This window comes from Lactuca sativa, chromosome 9 (genome assembly GCF_002870075.4).
Source record: "Lactuca sativa cultivar Salinas chromosome 9, Lsat_Salinas_v11, whole genome shotgun sequence".
NCBI lineage: Eukaryota > Viridiplantae > Streptophyta > Magnoliopsida > Asterales > Asteraceae > Lactuca > Lactuca sativa.
Genome location: NC_056631.2, coordinates 187485307 through 187503469, shown reverse-complemented (window position 1 = coordinate 187503469; position 18163 = coordinate 187485307). Strand labels below are relative to the sequence as shown.

General features: G+C 36.8%; 1 protein-coding gene across 1 annotated transcript; it reads left to right on the top strand.

The window, feature by feature from the left end:
• Positions 1 to 15612: 15612 nt before the first annotated feature.
• LOC111889805 (uncharacterized protein At4g26485) lies at positions 15613 to 17799 on the top strand. The gene is made up of 4 exons (XM_023885957.3): positions 15613 to 15897; positions 16154 to 16341; positions 16614 to 16818; positions 16932 to 17799. Exons 2-4 carry the CDS (start codon positions 16164 to 16166, stop codon positions 17599 to 17601), a joined length of 1053 nt encoding a protein of 350 aa, XP_023741725.1. The 5' UTR covers positions 15613 to 15897; positions 16154 to 16163; the 3' UTR covers positions 17602 to 17799.
• The last annotated feature ends 364 nt before the right edge of the window (positions 17800 to 18163 follow it).

Sequence of the window (18163 nt, the reverse complement as noted above, 5' to 3'; positions counted from 1 at the left end):
TGGGAATTGTTTCAAGGCCTATACAAGTGTTTGGGCACCACATTGACTCCTTTGGGGAGTTTACGGCCCAAAGACCCTTTTCCCTTGGAGTTTACGGCCGTAAACTCCCTTGGGAGGGTTCTTATTGTCCTTTCAAGTCTCTAACATTTCTAGGAACATGTCTAGGCTTCAATACTTGGATTAAGGGAGGTTTATGGCATTAAATGGAACCATTTGATGGAGTTTACGGCCATAGAACTCTTTGGGCCGTAAACTCCCTCACACATGAGGTTCTAAGAATTTTAACTAGTCCATATCTCATCTAGGTACTTGCCCTAAAAGTCTCTTGGCCTAAGGAAGTGTCTAGGGTGTCCTTTGACCCCTTTAAAGGAGTTTACGGCCCAAGAAATACTCTTGGCCGTAAACTCTTCAATACTTGTGCTTTTCATGAGTTTCCTAGGTCCTAAACACTTTAAGATATTTGCCTAAAATGAAGACTAAGCTCTAGGAAGAGTTTGAAGTGGTTTTGGCACTTAATCTTGGAGTTTACGGCCTAAGGAGCATCTTGGCCGTAAACTCCCTTCCAAAGTTGGTTTCTAATTGTTTTGTTGGTCTAAAACATGAGTTTAAGGCTTCTAGGTTCTTGTTCTAAGGCTAAAGGAACACTAGGCACTCATTTGTGCCCTTTACTTGGAGTTTACGGCCCAAGAGGTGGTTCCTTGGCTGTAAACTCCTCAAACTAAGTGTTTTTGATTTGTTTCTAGCCTCTAATGTTCATACTTAAGGTCCTTAGTTAGATGCCTAACACGGAAATGGGACTAAGTGGCCTTTAGGCTTGATTTTGGAGTTTACTCCCCAAGAACGTTCTTGGGCGGTAAACTCCCGGATCTTGTACTTTGGACATGTAAACAATGTTATTAAGCATATAACAAGTATTAAAACACATCTATGAAAGTAGACTCACAATCTGGGATGAAAACCCGAAGATCCGTGAGAGAGTATTTGGCTTTTCTCTAATTGGAAATCAAATAATGAACCAATTTGGTTCAGAATTCTATTTATAGTCCTGAGATTTTTGGCAAAAATATTTCTATTCTCGGAATGGATTCTTATGACCTAGAGTAATGGAATTTCAGTGTTGCACCAAATCCTAGTGCATCCACTCTCCTAATAACTCCTTAGGTGTAAAACCTTGAAAACTGCCAAACTTATTCCATAAGTCTGAATTTTCACTGTAACTGCTCTACTTCTATTGGATTGAAATGGTTTGATTTAGAACAGAAATTTCGGGTTGTCACAAGCTCGAGCCTCGGAGTGAGCGATGTATTTTCATCGTGTACCCGTAGAAGTCCTTTGGATATCTCTTATATAGACCGAGTGACAATGTTGTCTTCGTTGCGAGGAGAGGAGTCTTTCGAGAGAGAGAACTTATATGCCAAGAGGACAGTGGGAGGAAAATTAACCTTGAAGATCTTCAAGAGTTAAGCGATGAAGGAACCTCAAACACTAGCACTCAACCCGAGGAGGAAACTCCAGTTGAACCAATTAACAAGTCCGTAGCTCCGAGGCATTCCAGTAGAGTTAGTGTTCTACTTGTGTTATATGGTTTTCATATAACAGCTGAAGGTGATACATTTATCAGTGATTGCACACTGATAAATTTAGATGAACCTAACAACTACGTGGAAGCCATGGCAGGCCCCGAGTCTGCTAAGTGGAAAAAGGCTATGGACAGCGAGATTCAGTCCATGTATGACAATCAAGTTTGGAAATTGGTTGATAATGTACCGGGCCGTAAGACAGTTGGGTGCAAATGGATCTTCAAGAAGAATACTGACATGGATGGGAATGTACACACATATAAGGCGCGACTAGTTGCAAAGGGATTTACTCAAACTCTGGGAGTTGACTATGATGAGACCTTCTCACCAGTAGCGAAGATTAAATCTATAAGGGTTATGCTGGCCATAGCTGCATTTCATGACTATGAAATATGGAAAATGGATGTCAAAACCGCTTTCCTTAATGGAAAGTTGGCTGAGGATGTTTACATAAGTCAGCCAGAGGGTTTTGTCAGTGCAGAGTACCCTAATAGAGTCTGTAAGCTTGAGAAATCCATATATGGATTGAAACAAGCATCTCATAGATGAAATCTTTGTTTTGATGAGAAATTCGAAGAGTTCGGATTTTTGAGAAGCGAGGATCAGTCCTGTGTATATGTCAAAGCTAGTGGGAGTATAGTTAGTTTTCTGGTGTTGTATGTGGATGATATACTACTCAACGGAAATGACATCCCAACCTTGCAAGAGGTCAAGTCCTTGCTTGGGAAGTGTTTTGCTATGAAGGACCTTGGAGAAGCTACCTATATCCTGGGGATAAGGATATTGAGAAATAGAAGTAAAAGATTAATAGGACTTAGTCAAAGTGCCTACTTGGACAAGGTGTCGAAACGTTTCAGCATGTAGAACTCCAAGAAAGGTGACTTACCTATCCAAGGCAATACCAAACTGAGTAAGACTCAAAGTCTGAGTATAGAGGCTGAGATAGCATAAATGAGTCATATACCATATGCTTTTGCAGTTGGTTCGATCACGTATGTTATAACTTCTACTCGCCATGAAGTGGCATTTTCTTTAAGCATGGTCAGCAGATATCAAGGGAACCCTGGTAAAGCTTATTGGACTGTGGTTAAGAACATTCTTAAGTACCTACGGAGGACAAAGGACTGGATCCTTACCCTCAGTCGAGCTGGGTGTTTACCCTGAACGGAGGAGCAGTGACATGGAAAAGTTCCAAGCAGGAGACTGTAGCTGATTCAATGTGTGAATCAGAGTACATATCAGCAAGCGAAGCAACGAAGGAGGCGATGTGGTTGAAAAAAATTCATCGGAGACCTCGGAGTTATTCCATCCATAAAGGAGCCTGTGGAAAATTTCCGCGATAATGAAGGGGCGGTTTCCTTAACCAAGGAACCGAGAGATCATGGACGATCCAGACATATCGAAAGAAAGTACCACTTCATATGACATCAAGTAGATGAAGGGCACCTCGTGGTAAAGAGGATATCGTCAGATAACAACCCAGCAGATCCCCTCACAGAGGGACTGATTGGGGTTAAGCACTTGCAACATGCGAGGGGCATTGGGCTAAAGGACGATAATAGTTTTAGTGATTAGATAAACCAAAACTTGTAATAGCTAAATTGTAATTGACATTTGATGACGAATAAAAGGAGTTTTATTTATAAGTAAAGTTACTGTCTTGTGTCAATTATTTACTATTGTTTCACATTGGATGTTTTGACTGCCAGAATAAATAAGGTTTATTCAAACTATCCACAGTCGTTCATACTTTGGAAGTAGGTATGAAAGAAGACTGTCATGAGTTGGCTTGTAGGATTGTCTAGGGAGTTAGGCGTTGCAACAGGTTTGCTACACCATTCATGAGTACTTCTGAAATAATATTTGAGTATTGGATCAATCTGTGCTCACTTGTATCACTTCATGAAATTTATCACGAGTGATTGTGAGACGATTATATCATATATATATATATATATATATATATATATATATATGTGTGTGTGTGGGTGTGTGTGTGTGTGTGTGTCTTCAAACATAGATATATGAGTTGTTGACTATGAGTTAGTCATGCATTGAGGGCACGAAAATGCACCAGTAACTTGATGTTATAAAACGTGTCGTTGCGCATGGTTTAATGAGTAGTTGGTACAAGCATATAATGTCGAATTTTATCTGTTCCTTTTATCCTAAGAGGATTAAAAGCAACATCTTGGGCCCCTCGATGATTCTGTTTTGACTTATATGTCGGACCCGGTCAGAACTAAATTGATGTGTTCGGTTATTTTCTATGTCAGGCAAATAAGAAATCGGGAAACAAACTGTTGGACAATAAATATGACATTGTTCAATGTATTTGTCCAGCTGATATCTTGGGAACAGAGGAGTATATGACCCCTTATCTAAAGGATGCGACACTGACTGGGTCGGAGTTGACAACGGCTTTTGGAAGCTTACGATTGCTAAGTCAGATCCTGAAGTCACATAGGCAGCTATAGTTATTAGACTTATTCAAGTGGGAGACTATTGGATTTGGTGTCTAAGCCCATAACTATAACTGGTATGTACTTGACCCGATAGTAGCATGGTCTTTTTAGGTTGCCTTCACCTGTGCAATTTGATAGGATGGTTTTATGAGAATAAGGTTATTTACAATTTATTAATATATTATAAGTATAATATATTAATATGGTTATTTAATTAGTATTGTCCAAGAATTAATTTGGAATTAATTTTGTGGTTAAAAGAGACTAATTAAATATGGGGGGATTGATTTTGTAAATCAAGGATACTTATAGTATGGGCTAAGAGATCCATGATTATGTAAGTGGGCTAAACCAATAATATAACCAATGGATAGTCCATGGAGGTTAAACCCATGGATCATAGGAATGTGGAAAGTCATGGATCGTTAGGGTTTAGAAAGTGTAACCCTAACACTTGCCACAACTATTAATAGCCCCCTCCATGCTTCAAAATCGGTTGCACCTTCAATAGAGACAAATAACTTATTCTCTTAGAACCTCCTTTTGCATATTGGTGTTTGTGAAGCATTGGAGGCATCACACTTGAGGTGCTTAAGCTTTCAAAGGTCAAGAATTCTACCATACTCAAAAGGTAAGCATCCAAACCACAGTTTTGTTATATAGCTTCAATTGTATGCTAGTTAGGGTGAATGCTTTGGAAATAGAAAATGCATGTATGTTTGGTTGCATGTGCACTTAGGAAGTGTTATAGTGCTCAAAACCCAACAGTTGGTACATGTATGTTGTTCGTTTCTATACGATATACAAAAGGTTGTTGATGCACTTATGTTTGGTTGGGAATATACTTTTATTTAGGTAAAACGTAATGTGATTATATAAATTATTTTTGCATTTTATCTGAATAAGTTATCTAACAATCTTCAACATTTACATGTTATTAGTATGAGGAGGTTTATTAGGGGATGATCGGATTGGTGGGGAAGAATTGTGAACTTGGGCTCCACAGAAGATTCGGTTGTTGACTGTTGCTACCAGACCAATGTGAGCTTGGGTTGTCCAAGCATACGAAAAAGAAAATCGTAACCTACAAGAAAGTGATAGCTCAAACTACAATTTGCAGATTGGTTTTTTTAAAAGAGATGGAATTAATACTATCCCACTTTAAATGCTATGTTTCTTTTGGAACAAGTTAAGCAGACAAAAATTAAGTAGTGAAAGGAGAGTAAATGTAAGTTTTTTTGTTTTTAATATGTTTTTTTTTACAAAAAGACCATTTTTTTAACCTTATTGTTAATATTTGGTTTTCTATCAGTTGGTATCTTTTTCTGGAAAGGGTAATGTACTTTATTATTTTTAAGTTTGCAGTCATCTGGTATGATTTAAAACATGAAAAGACAGTATATTTATATTTATATTTATATTTTTGTTTTTTTTATCACCTGGTCTGTTTTAACAAAACAAACAATCTTTTAAGTGAGTGCATAGTCCTTTTCATCTTACACATAGATATGAAGTATTTTATATAAACTACGTGCTATGTATGCATATTATCTGAATACTTGCTGTCTATGCTGGATGAACATTTTATACATGTTTTAAAGGATTTAAAATGTATACATATTTTATATATACGAATATGTTGGGTATGAGATGGGTAGATGAATGATGAGAGATAAAAGATGATGTGAGTAAACATTGGCAGCTATGGACTTAGTGCCTTATAAACATCGGCAGCTATGGACTTAGTGCCTACTGGACAAACACTGGTAGCTATGGATTTAGTACCTGTTAGGAATTGGTAGCTATGGACTTAGTACCTATTAGATAAACACTGGTAGCTATGGATTTAGTACCCGATGAATAGACTATAGCAGCTATGGAATTAGTGCTTTACGAACGAACATTGGCAGCTATGGATTTAGTGTCAGTCCTATAACCCTGGAAGTAAGGGACTTGGGAATAAAAGAATGTAGGATAGATGACTCTTAGGTTAAATCCTTAAGAGTAAATAAGATAATGGGGATGGGTAATTGGGTTGATTTTTTGATCGTTTAAACATAATAATTATATTATTGTGGGTTGAAAACCCTATGTACTCACTAGGTTTCCCAACCTGACCCACTCAGTTTATTTATACTACAGGTGTTGATACGGAGTCACATTACACTGAGAGATTAAAGAGATGTAGACCACTAGTGTAAATAAATGTAAGTTTCGTTTATGCTTATGTTTCTGTATTGACGATGACATCCCAAACATTTTAAACGAATAAAATACGTTTCTTTGAAAATGTTTTGATAACTTATTTATCGTGTTTTCTGGGAACAAATTCCGCAACATTTTTATGAAATAAAGTACTTTGATTTTTATAAAGCATAAACAAAATCGGTCTTTTCTGGCCGTGAAAATTGGGGATGTCACACATACTCTCGAACTAGGGAAAATTTACTATGTCTTAATCCATACTCCCGGATTAATAACAATTTTTCCGATTGGTCTGATCCATACTCCCGAATCTAAAACTGTGCCCAATCCAGACTCCCGGACTAGGGACGATTAACTATACCTTAATCCTGGTTTGATCCATACTCCCGGATCAATAACTGTGCCCAATCCATACTCTCGGACTAGGGACAATTAACTTAGTCTTAATCCATACTCCCGGACTAACAACAAGTTTTATCTCTTTACCTGATCCATACTCCCGGATCTAAAACTAACCTCTTGGTCTAATCCATACTCATGGATCTAAAACTAGCCTCTTGATTTGATCCCTACTCACGGATCTAAAATAATCTCTTGATCTGATCCATACTCATGGATCTCATCTATCCATGTCCTACCCAACATATTTGTAGTTACAAAATACATATACAGTTTAACTCATTAAAACCTATATAGTTCATGCATTCCACCAACATCTCAAATAAACAACAATATATAAACACATAGCACGTATTTCATAGCAAATACTTATTATTTATGTGTAAGAAGAAAGTGACCACACACTCACTTGATCAGAAGATGATCGGACAGCACTACGGCTTGCAATGGTAGTATTCTTCGGTGAAACCGGGATCACTTCACACACCGGGTTTCACGCGGGCAGAGCTTCGGCTCGGAAACTCTTTTTTTTTTCTCGGGATCTTCGGGCTTCGGGACTTGCTTCGGGTCTCGGGATGATACTGGGGTTTCGGGGGGTTAAAATTGCACGTAAAACGATGTAATATGGGAGAGAGGTGAGAGAATGAGCAACCAAACTCTACTGGCCCTTCAAATCTATTTATAGGGCAAAATCTGTCCTTGCCACGTTGTGGCACCTTTTTCCATGTCGTGGGCTTGGTCTTCACTGCATACGTCATCGAAAGTTGCATCTGGGGGACTCCCGAAGGTGTCAGAAGACTTGTCACATCGTGGCACTGCTTGCCACGTCGTGGTATCTGGCAGTTTTGGGGTTTCGCGCTCCGAACTTAAGAAATTCATAACTTTCGCATACGAATTCCGTTTTCGACGTTCTTTATATCGACGCGTAGGTGAGATTATGATCTACAACTCTCGTTAAGACTCCATTGCCTAATTTTGAATTTATTTTTAATATATTATAAATATATTACTTATATATTATCTTTAGTAGGCCGGGACAGGAAAACTCCGTTCGAAATTCATAACTCCTTCATCTGAACTCCGTTTTCGTCTATCTTTTTATTGTTGGACTACTATCGAAGACATCTTCGAATCTCATTTAGATCACTAAGGATAGATATATGTCTACCTTAAATTCACTATTTATGTCGCGTTGGGTCGTGTCGGTTCTGTCGCGAAACTTCGACAGGTCATAACTTCTTCGTTATAACTCGGATTTTAGCATTCTTTATATGCACGGAAACCTTGTGACATATACTACAACTTGGTTAAGATTAATCCTTCTAAATAATCTTCCATCAAAAAGTCATGTTTGATGCTTATCGTCTCTAAATTGACTAGCCCAGATCTACGGGCGTTACAATTATCTCCCCCTTAGGATGATTACGTCCGGAAAGCATCAACGAAATAGGACTTGTATAATGATTCCATATGCTATCTCTTCATCCTAGGTAATAACCGTAACTTCTATGTTTCTTCGAAAGAGTATCTAACTCTAGAGCTTCTTGACTGCAAACGATGCTCAATCTTGCATCTGCTTATCGTACTATGCTGCACTTTCAATCATAACTTTCGAGTTACAAAATAAATCTTTATTGAGGACTCCTTCTTCTTCTTAGGATAAGTACTTTCATTCATCTATTGCAATAGATCGATGGGTCATGTTCTAATGACCTCTCATCGTATGATGCAACGCTTAGACTCAAGTCTCTTAGAGTCAAATGCCAGAATGGAATATACCTTCCTTCATATTCTAATGTGATATAATCACATTTTTAACATGTAGCATGCCTAGCTACAAACTCCCTTTTTTTATTAACGAGCGTGTTACTATCAATCGCATTGATTTCAATCTTCTGACTTGAGTCAGATGCTACCTTGAACTTGGTTCTATGAACCACGTAACAAACTCCTCATAGTCGGACTCAATTTGATATGACCACTAGGGTCGAAATAACAAGCATCTTACTAGTCACTACCGAAACAAGGGTAATGACACACTTGAACAAAACGGAATCAATTACTAGCTTCTTGGTAACCTTGTGACTTTCCCTGATCCAAGTGTGATTCATGTGCTTCCGGTAGTATATGCATCTACTACCTTTCACACCTACTCATACTCGTCCTAAGTATTGTCCCGCAGTCAACCAAGTCACCATACAAGAAAATCACAAAACAATTTAACACATACAAATGTCTCCAAATAATCATAAACAATTTCCCTATACTCTACTAGGAATTCTTCATTGCATATCTTCAATCATCAATTCTAATTCAACTCGATTGGTGATGGAAATACCAGACGATGAGACAACTTCAAGAATTTCATTAATCGTTCCATCATCCTGCCAATCGAAGGTGTACTTCAGACGTATCGTACTCCTCTAAACGTACTGTTATTTCATAAGACATACTCTAAAGGCAGGATACCAATCTTACGATATCTTCTGATAGGTGTCATCCACTATCATAAGCCTTCTTCATTTCCTCCATTTACTCAATTCTCTATGAGTCTTCACCATGAACTTTCGTGTACCCAAGCAAATGTTCGGTGTACCAGGCGAGAATTTAAGATAAGAAAGTTTTATTTACGATAAACATATAAACCTCCTTATCAATCCGAAACGTTTACATGCTAGTTCTAATATCGTAGTCATACGCTTAGAATCCTATACACATAAGGTTTCCAGATCCGGTCGGCAACAGACCATAGATCCGAACAAATAATAGCATCAATTTAGCTATCACACAAAACAATTAGCACATAAAAGCATTTTAGGCATCATTCCGAAAATAAACTAGTGCTTGTGTCAATTTAGGTGTACTACCTAACATATTTTAGACACACTCCTCACAATCATTACTTAGCATTCTAAGTTTAAGTCTAGAAATTTCCTACAAATTCCTAGTTCGCTTAAACTAATGCTCTGATACCAACTGTGACATCCCCAATTTCACGGCCAGAAAAGACAGATTTGTTTATGCTTTGTTTTTAAAATCAGAGTAATCTTTTAAAGAAAACAGTTACGGAATTTGTTCCTAAAATATGATAAAGATTTATCAAAACATTTCTTTAAAGAAATGTATTTTCATTATATAACAAAATCTCGGGATGTCATGTTCCGATATAGACACATAAGCATAAACAGAACTTACATTATTTACACTAAAGATTTAACATCTCCTTTAATCTCTCTGTGAAATATATCTTCGTATCGATACCTGTGATACAAAGGAAACTGAGTGGGTCAGGCTTGGGAGCCTGGTGAGCATATAGGGTTTTCATCCCACAATGTTATATCATATAAATATATATAGAACATCCAAAATTATATAATTTCACCCTATAAAAGAAACTCTTATCCCACCCCATCGATCCTCACAACGCCACGATCTAAACTCTCGTATCTAAACTTTTCCTCTTTATCTGATCCTTACTCACGAATCTAAACTAATCTCTCCACTTGATCCATACTCTTGGACCTAAAACTAACCTCTTGGTCTAATCCATACTCCCAGATCTAAACTAATCTCTTGGTCTGATCCATACTCCCAGATCTAAAACTGTGCCCAATCCATACTCCCGGACTCGGGACAATTAACTATGTTTTAATACATACTCCCGTATTAATAACAAGTTTACCTATTGGTCTGATCCATACTCCCGGACTAGAGACGATTAACTATACCTTAATCCTGGTTTGATCCATACTCGCGGATCAATAACTGTGCCCAATCCATACTCTCAGACTAGGGACAATTAACTTAGTCTTAATCCATACTCCCGGACTAACAACAAGTTTTATCTCTTTACGTGATCCATACTCCCGGATCTAAAACTAACCTCTTGCTCTAATCCATACTCACAGATCTAAAACTAGCCTCTTGATCTGATCCCTACTCACGGATCTAAACTAATCTCTTGATCTGATCCATACTCATGGATCTCATCTACCCATGTCCTACCCAACATATTTGTAGTTACAAAATACATATACAGTTTAACTCATTAAAACCTATATAGTTCATGCATTCCACCAACATCTCAAATAAACAACAATATATAAACACATATCACGTATTTCATAGAAAATACTTATTATTTATGTGTAAGAAGAAAGTGACCACACACTCACTTGATCAGAAGATGATCGGACAACAATACGGCTTGCAATGGTAGTATTCTTCGGTGAAACCGGGATCACTTCACACACCGGGTTTCACGCGGGCAGAGCTTCGGCTCGGAAACTCTTTTTTTTTTCTCGGGATCTTCGGGCTTCGGGACTTGCTTCGGGTCTCGGGATGATACTGGGGTTTCGAGGGGTTAAAATTGCACGTAAAACGATGTAATATGGGAGAGAGGTGAGAGAATGAGCAACCAAACTCTACTGGCCCTTCAAATCTATTTATAGGGCAAAATCTGCCATTGCCACGTCGTGACACCTTTTTCCACGTCGTGGGCTTGGTCGTCACTGCATGTGTCATCGCAAGTTGCATCTGGGGGACTCCCGAAGGTTTAAGAAGACTTGCCATGTCGTGTCACTGCTTTCCACATCGTGGTATCTGACAGTTTTGGGGTTTCGCGCCCCGAACTTAAGAAATTCATAACTTTCGCATACGAACTCCGTTTTCAACGTTCTTTATATCGACGCGTGGGTGAGATTATGATCTACAACTCTCGTTTAGACTCCATTGGCTAATTTTGAATTTATTTTTAATATATTATAAATATATTACTTATATATTATCTTTAGTAGGCCGGGACAGGAAAACTCCGTTCGAAATTCATAACTCCTTCATCTGAACTCCGTTTTCGTCTGTCTTTTTATTGTTGGACTACTATCGAAGACATATTCTACTCTCATTTAGATCACTAAGGATAGATATCTATCTACCTTAAATTCACTATTTACGTCGCGCTGGGTCACGCTGGGTCGTGCCGGTTCTGTTGCGAAACTTCGACAGGTCATAACTTCTTCGTTATAACTCGGATTTTAGCGTTCTTTATATGCACGGAAACCTTGTGACATATACTACAACTTGTTTAAGATTAATACTTCTAAATAATCTTCCATAAAAAAGTCATTTTTGATGTTTATCGTCTCTAAATTGACTAGCCCGGATCTACGGGCTTTACAGTATGTGGATGATATACTACTCAACGGAAATGACATCCCAACCTTGCAGGAGGTTAAGTCCTAGATTGGGAAGTGTTTTGCTATGGAGGACCTCGGAGAAGCTACCTATATCCTGGGGATAAGGATATTGAGAAATAGAAGTAAAAGATTAATAGGACTTAGTCAAAGTGCCTACCTGGACAAGGTGTCGAAACGTTTCATCATGGAGAACTCCAAGAAAGGTGACTTACATATCCAATGCAATACCAAACTGAGTAAGACTTAGAGTCTGAGTATAGAGGCTGAGATAGCAGAAATGAGTCATATACCATATGCTTCTACAGTACGTTCGATCATGTATGTTATGACTTCTACTTGCCATGAAGTGGCCTTTGCTTTGAGCATGGTCAACAGATATCAAGGGAACCTTGATAAAGGTTATTGGACTGTGGTTAAGAACATTATTTAGTACCTGCGGAGGACTAAGGACTGGATCCTTACCCTCAGTCGGGCTGGGTGTTTACCCTGAATGGAGGAGCAGTGACATGGAAAAGTTCCAAGCAGGAGACTATAGCTGAGTCAATGTGTGAATCAGAGTACATATCAGCAAGCGAAGCATCGAAGGAGGCGATATGGTTGAAAAACTTCATCGGAGACCTTGGAGTTATTCCATCCATAAAGGAGCCTGTGGAAATTTTTTGAGATAATGAAGGGGCGGTTGCCTTATCCAAGGAACCAAAAGATTATGGAAGATCCAGACATATCGACAGGAAGTACCACTTCATAAGACATCAAGTAGATGAAGGGAAACTCGTGGTAAAGAGGATATCGTCAGATGACAACCCAGCAGATCCCCTCACAAAGGGACTGACTAGGGTTAAGCACTTGCAGCATGCAAGGGGCATTGGGCTAAAGGACGATATTAATTTTAGTGATTAGATAAACCAAAACTTGTAATAGCTAAATTGTAATTGACATTTGATGATGAATAAAAGGAGTTTTATTTATAAGTAAAGTTACTGTCTTGTGTCAATTATTTACTATTGTTTCACTTTGCATGTTTTGACTTCCAGAATAAATAAGATTTATTCAAACTATCCACAGTTGTTCATACTTTGGAAGTAGGTATGAAAGAAGACTGTCATGAGTTGGCTTGTAGGATTGTCTAAGGAGTTAGGCATTGCAACAGGTTTGCTACACCATTCATGAGTACTTCTGAAATAATATTTGAGTATGGGATCAACCTGTTCTCACTTGTATCACTTCATGGAATTTATCACGAGTGATCGTGAGAAAATAATATCATATATATATATATATATATATATATATATATATATATATATATATATATATATATATGTCTTCAAACCTAGATACATTAGTTGTTGACTATGAGTTAGTCATGCATTGATGGCACGAAAATGCATCAGTAACTTGATGTTATAAAACGTGTCGTTGCGCATGGTTTAATGAGTAGTTGGTGCAAGCATATAATGTCGAAGTTTATCTGTTCCTTTTATCCTAAGAGGATTAAAAGCAACATCTTAGGCCCCTCGATGATTCTGTTTTGACTTATATGTCGGACCCGGTCAGAACTAAATTGATGTGTTCAGTTATTTTCTATGTGAGACAAATTGGAAATCGGAAAACAAACTGTTGGACAATAAATATGACATTGTTCCATGTATTTGTCTAGCTAATATCTTGAGAACAGAGGAGTATATGACCCCTTATCTAAAGGATGTGTCACTGACTGGGTCATAGTTGACAACGACTTTTGGAAGCTTACGATTGCTAAGTCAGATCTTGAAGTCACATAGGCAGCTATAGTTATTAGACTTATCCAAGTGGGAGACTGTTGGATTTGGTGTCTAAGCCCATAACTATAACTGGTATGTATTTGACCCGATAGTAACATGGTCTTTTTGGGTTGCCTTCACTAGTGCAATTTGATAGGATGGTTTTATGAGAATAAGGTTATTTACAATTTATTAATATATTATAAGTATAATATATTAATATGGTTATTTAATTAATATTGTCCAATAATTAATTTGGAATTAATTTTGTAGTTAAAAGAGACTAATTAAATATGGAGGGATTGATTATGTAAATCAATGATACTTATAGTATGGGCTAAGAGATCCATGATTATGTAAGTTGGCTAAACCAATAATATAACCAATGGATAGTCCATGGAGGTTAAACCCATGGATCATAGGAATGTGGAAAGTCATGGATCGTTAGGGTTTACAAAGTGTAACCCTAACACTTGCCACAACTATTAATAGCCCCCTCCATTCTCCAAAATCGGTTGCACCTTCAATAGAGACAAATAACTTATTCTCTTAGAACCTCCTTTTGCATATTGGTGTTTGTGAACCATTAGAGGCATCACACTTGAGGTGCTTAAGCTTTCAAAGGTCAAGAACTCTACCATACTCAATAGGTAAGGATCCAAACCAAAGTTTTGTTATATAGCTTCAATTGTATGCTAGTTAGGGTGAATGATTTGGAAATAGAAAATGCATGTATGTTTGGTTGCATGTGCACTTAGGAAGTGTTATAGTGCTCAAAACCCAACAGTTGCTACATGTATGTTGTTCGTTTCTATACGATATACAAAAGGTTGTTGATGCACTTATGTTTGGTTGGGAATATACTTTTATTTAGGTAAAACGTAATGTGATTATATAAATTATTTTTGCATTTTATCTGAATAAGTTATCTAACAATCTTCAACATTTACATGTTATTAGTATGAGGAGGTTCATTAGGGGATGATCGGATTGGTAGGGAAGAATTGTGAACTTGGGCTCCACAGAAGATTCGGTTGTTGACTGTTGCTACCAGACCAATGTGAGCTTGGGTTGTCCAAGCATACGAAAAAGAAAATCGTAACCTACAAGAAAATGAGAGCTCAAACTACAATTTGCAGATTGGTTTTTTAAAAAGAGATGGAATTAATACTATCCCACTTTAAATGCTATGTTTCTTTTGGAACAAGTTAAGCAGACAAAAATTAAGTAGTGAAAGGAGAGTAAATGTAAGTTTTTTGTTTTTAATATGTTTTTTTACAAAAGACCATTTTTTTAACTTTAATGTTAATATTTGGTTTTCTACCGGTTGGTATCTTTTTCTGGAAAAGGTAATGTACTTTATTATTTTTAAGTTTGCAGTCATCTCGTATGATTTAAAACATGAAAAGACAATATATTTATATTTTTTGTTTTTTTATCACCTGGTCTGTTCTAACAAAACAAACAATCTATTTTGATTAAAGGTAAAAATAACATGTTCATGTGGTTATGTTTTTTTATCACACCAAAAAATATTTTACATTCATCTTGAGCTTTTGTTTATCTGACTGACTATAAGAAAGCATGAAAGTAAAATATAAAACAATCAGTAACAGGTGAAATCTTTATGAATTGTTGCTACCATGGTATTTTAGTCACCAACCATGATTTTATGAACACACACTCATATACACAACCACACATACATGACTATATCTTGTATATACGTGACTGATGGTCTTTTGGAAAATACAATTCTATAATCTCAGAGTAACTTATGTCAATTTTCGAATGTTAATCACATTTCATTCGAACCCGTGGCATAATGCAAACGGGCTTTTTACGAGTTGAAATTAACTCTTATCAGCATTCTAATTTATTCTTAAATTACCTGTACTTTCTAACTTTTTAGAGGAAAAAATATCTCTTTCTAAGAGACTAAATTATTCCTAGCTTCACTTATTTAGTAGTAACATTTTCTGTTTTGTCCATATCTTTTGATAATATAATGGAATACTACACAATTCTCTCCTTTTTGTCTCTACCTTCTCTCTCAAATTTTCTCTCTCTAGTTTGTTAAATCCGTAGTGCTTGTGCAGAAAGCAAAAAATTGTATACAGTTGAAACGAAAGTAAAGTTGCAGAAAGAAAGTTGAAATCGGAGATTTTCCACCGGCGCTAAGGAAAAGGCCCCTGCCTCACCACCACTGTCCATCAGTCACCACAATCTACCACCGCGCTCAGATCAGAGTCACTCAGTCACTCACTCCTCAACTCACTGCTCGCACACGGTATGCTTAAATCGATATCGCTAAATGCTAATGGGTAATGCTATTCATCATTGATCGATATGAATATAATACCTTATATAGCTAAAGAAGTGTGTAATTTTTTAGGGTTTATTGTACTTTCGATTAATTTTTACAGCGAAGGAATCATGAATAATACTGAGTCTTAACATCTTCTTACCAGCATCGATCGTTAACAAATAAGTATGATCATATGATATTACATCAAAAATTGATTAACAAAATGCTTTTGTATCAGTTTGGTTGCTATGGAGTACTACATGAAGAAATCAGATAGAAAAACAAGATGGTCAAGATGGATCGATTGTTACAACAGTTCCCAGAAGATATTACTTGTGGGTGATGGTGATTTCTCATTTTCCGCATGTTTAGCTCGAGCTTTTGGCACTGCTAAAAACATGGTTGCTACTTCGTATCTTGATCAAGGTAAAAACTATACGTAATAATATATTATATTAATTTAATATATTATCTTTCTTGTCTAATGGGACATTTTGTTGCGAAAAAAATTATTTGATCCAATGATATGAATTGAGCAACAGTGTGTTATGTTTTGTTCTGTATACCTTCGTGTCCAAATGTCACTTCCCATTTGTTGCTTTTGGTTAATAGGGTCCCTATCCCTAATTAATATAATCTGATTTAATTACAAATTAATCTTATGGGTTAAATAACTAATTACTAATCATTTTTATTAGATTCGTTATTTAAAAAGCATTGGACGAGTATACCACACCTTCAAGAACTTGAGAGATTAGGGTGCTTATTATTGGTCGGAGTCGATGTCTACAATATGGACACTAGCCCATTTTTCGAAAACACAAAATTCGACATCATCATCTTCAACTTCCCTCATGCTGGTCATTATGATTACTTATCCGAAAGTAGCCCTATATTAATCCAGTAAGATGTTTAATTAATTAATTAATTAAATTAAAGTACGTGTGATCTCATGCATTGATGTTTGTACCGGTGTGCATGAATGTGTTGTACTGTACATATGATGATGATGACAGGATGCATAGGGAGTTGGTGGGAGCTTACTTTAGAAGTGCAAGCAAGATGTTGAGTGAAGGGGGTGAAGTGCATATAAGGCATAGAGATGATCCTCCGTATGATAGATGGGATATTGTTTCGCTAGCTGTTGAAGCTGGATTGGAGTTGAAGGAGAAAGTGTTGTTTGATAAGAGTAAGTATCCGGGTTATCATAACAAAAGAGGAGGAGATGTTCAAACTAACAAGACTTTTCCTATTGGAGATGCTTTTACTTTTAAGTTTGTTGAAACTCATGATTTACCAAAGGTTGATTCGAAGAATGATGATATGGGTTGTGTATTAGACATGAAGAGTGTTTTACATGATGATCGTTTTGTTCGTATGTTCGATGGGCTTTGTTTAAAGGATGATGTTGATGATGATGATGATGAGGAGGAGGAGGGCTATGCCGAGGATTATGAATATGTTGATGATGAAACTGATGAGGATGACGATAACAATGATTATGATGATGATGATGATGAGGAGGAGGAGGGCTATGTCGAGGATTATGAATATGTTGATGATGAAACTGATGAGAAGGACGATGATGATGATGATGATGATGATGATGATGATGACGACGACGACGACGACGACGACGAGGAGGACAACAACGATGAGGAGGAGTACTTTTGTGATTACTACTAAGAACATGACTATGATAATCCATGGTGATATTGGGGTATGAGAAATTAACGAAGGGTTATGTTCGTGATTATGATCATATTGATGGAAAAATGGGGTTGAAGATAATGATAGTTACATGGTCATGGTGATGTAAATAATGGAAGATGATGATTGTGATTGTGATTAAGAAAATGAAATAATTGGCCATGTTTGATTGTACGGGTTCAAAACTTGTTATCCTTTTACCTTTTAGGAGACAAGGTAATAAGTTTTACTTTTGAAATTATTGAGGGTATCATATAACTCAAAATATCTAGCCACTTAAGTATTTAATTTGAGGAAAATGACAAATGTAGCTATTTATTTTAATTAATGTTTATAAAATACTTAAGATTAAAGTTTTTTAAAATTTAACCAAGAGACCACATGATGCTAATGCGTCGGTGGTTTCATCGAGTGGTTAGCAAAAATCATGGCCTCTCTTTAGTTTGGTGGTTTGTTTGTCTAATATGTTTAAAACCTAAAAAGTATTCCTCATTTTTATATTCATGTCTTAGAAATTTTACCTGATATAGAAGACGGG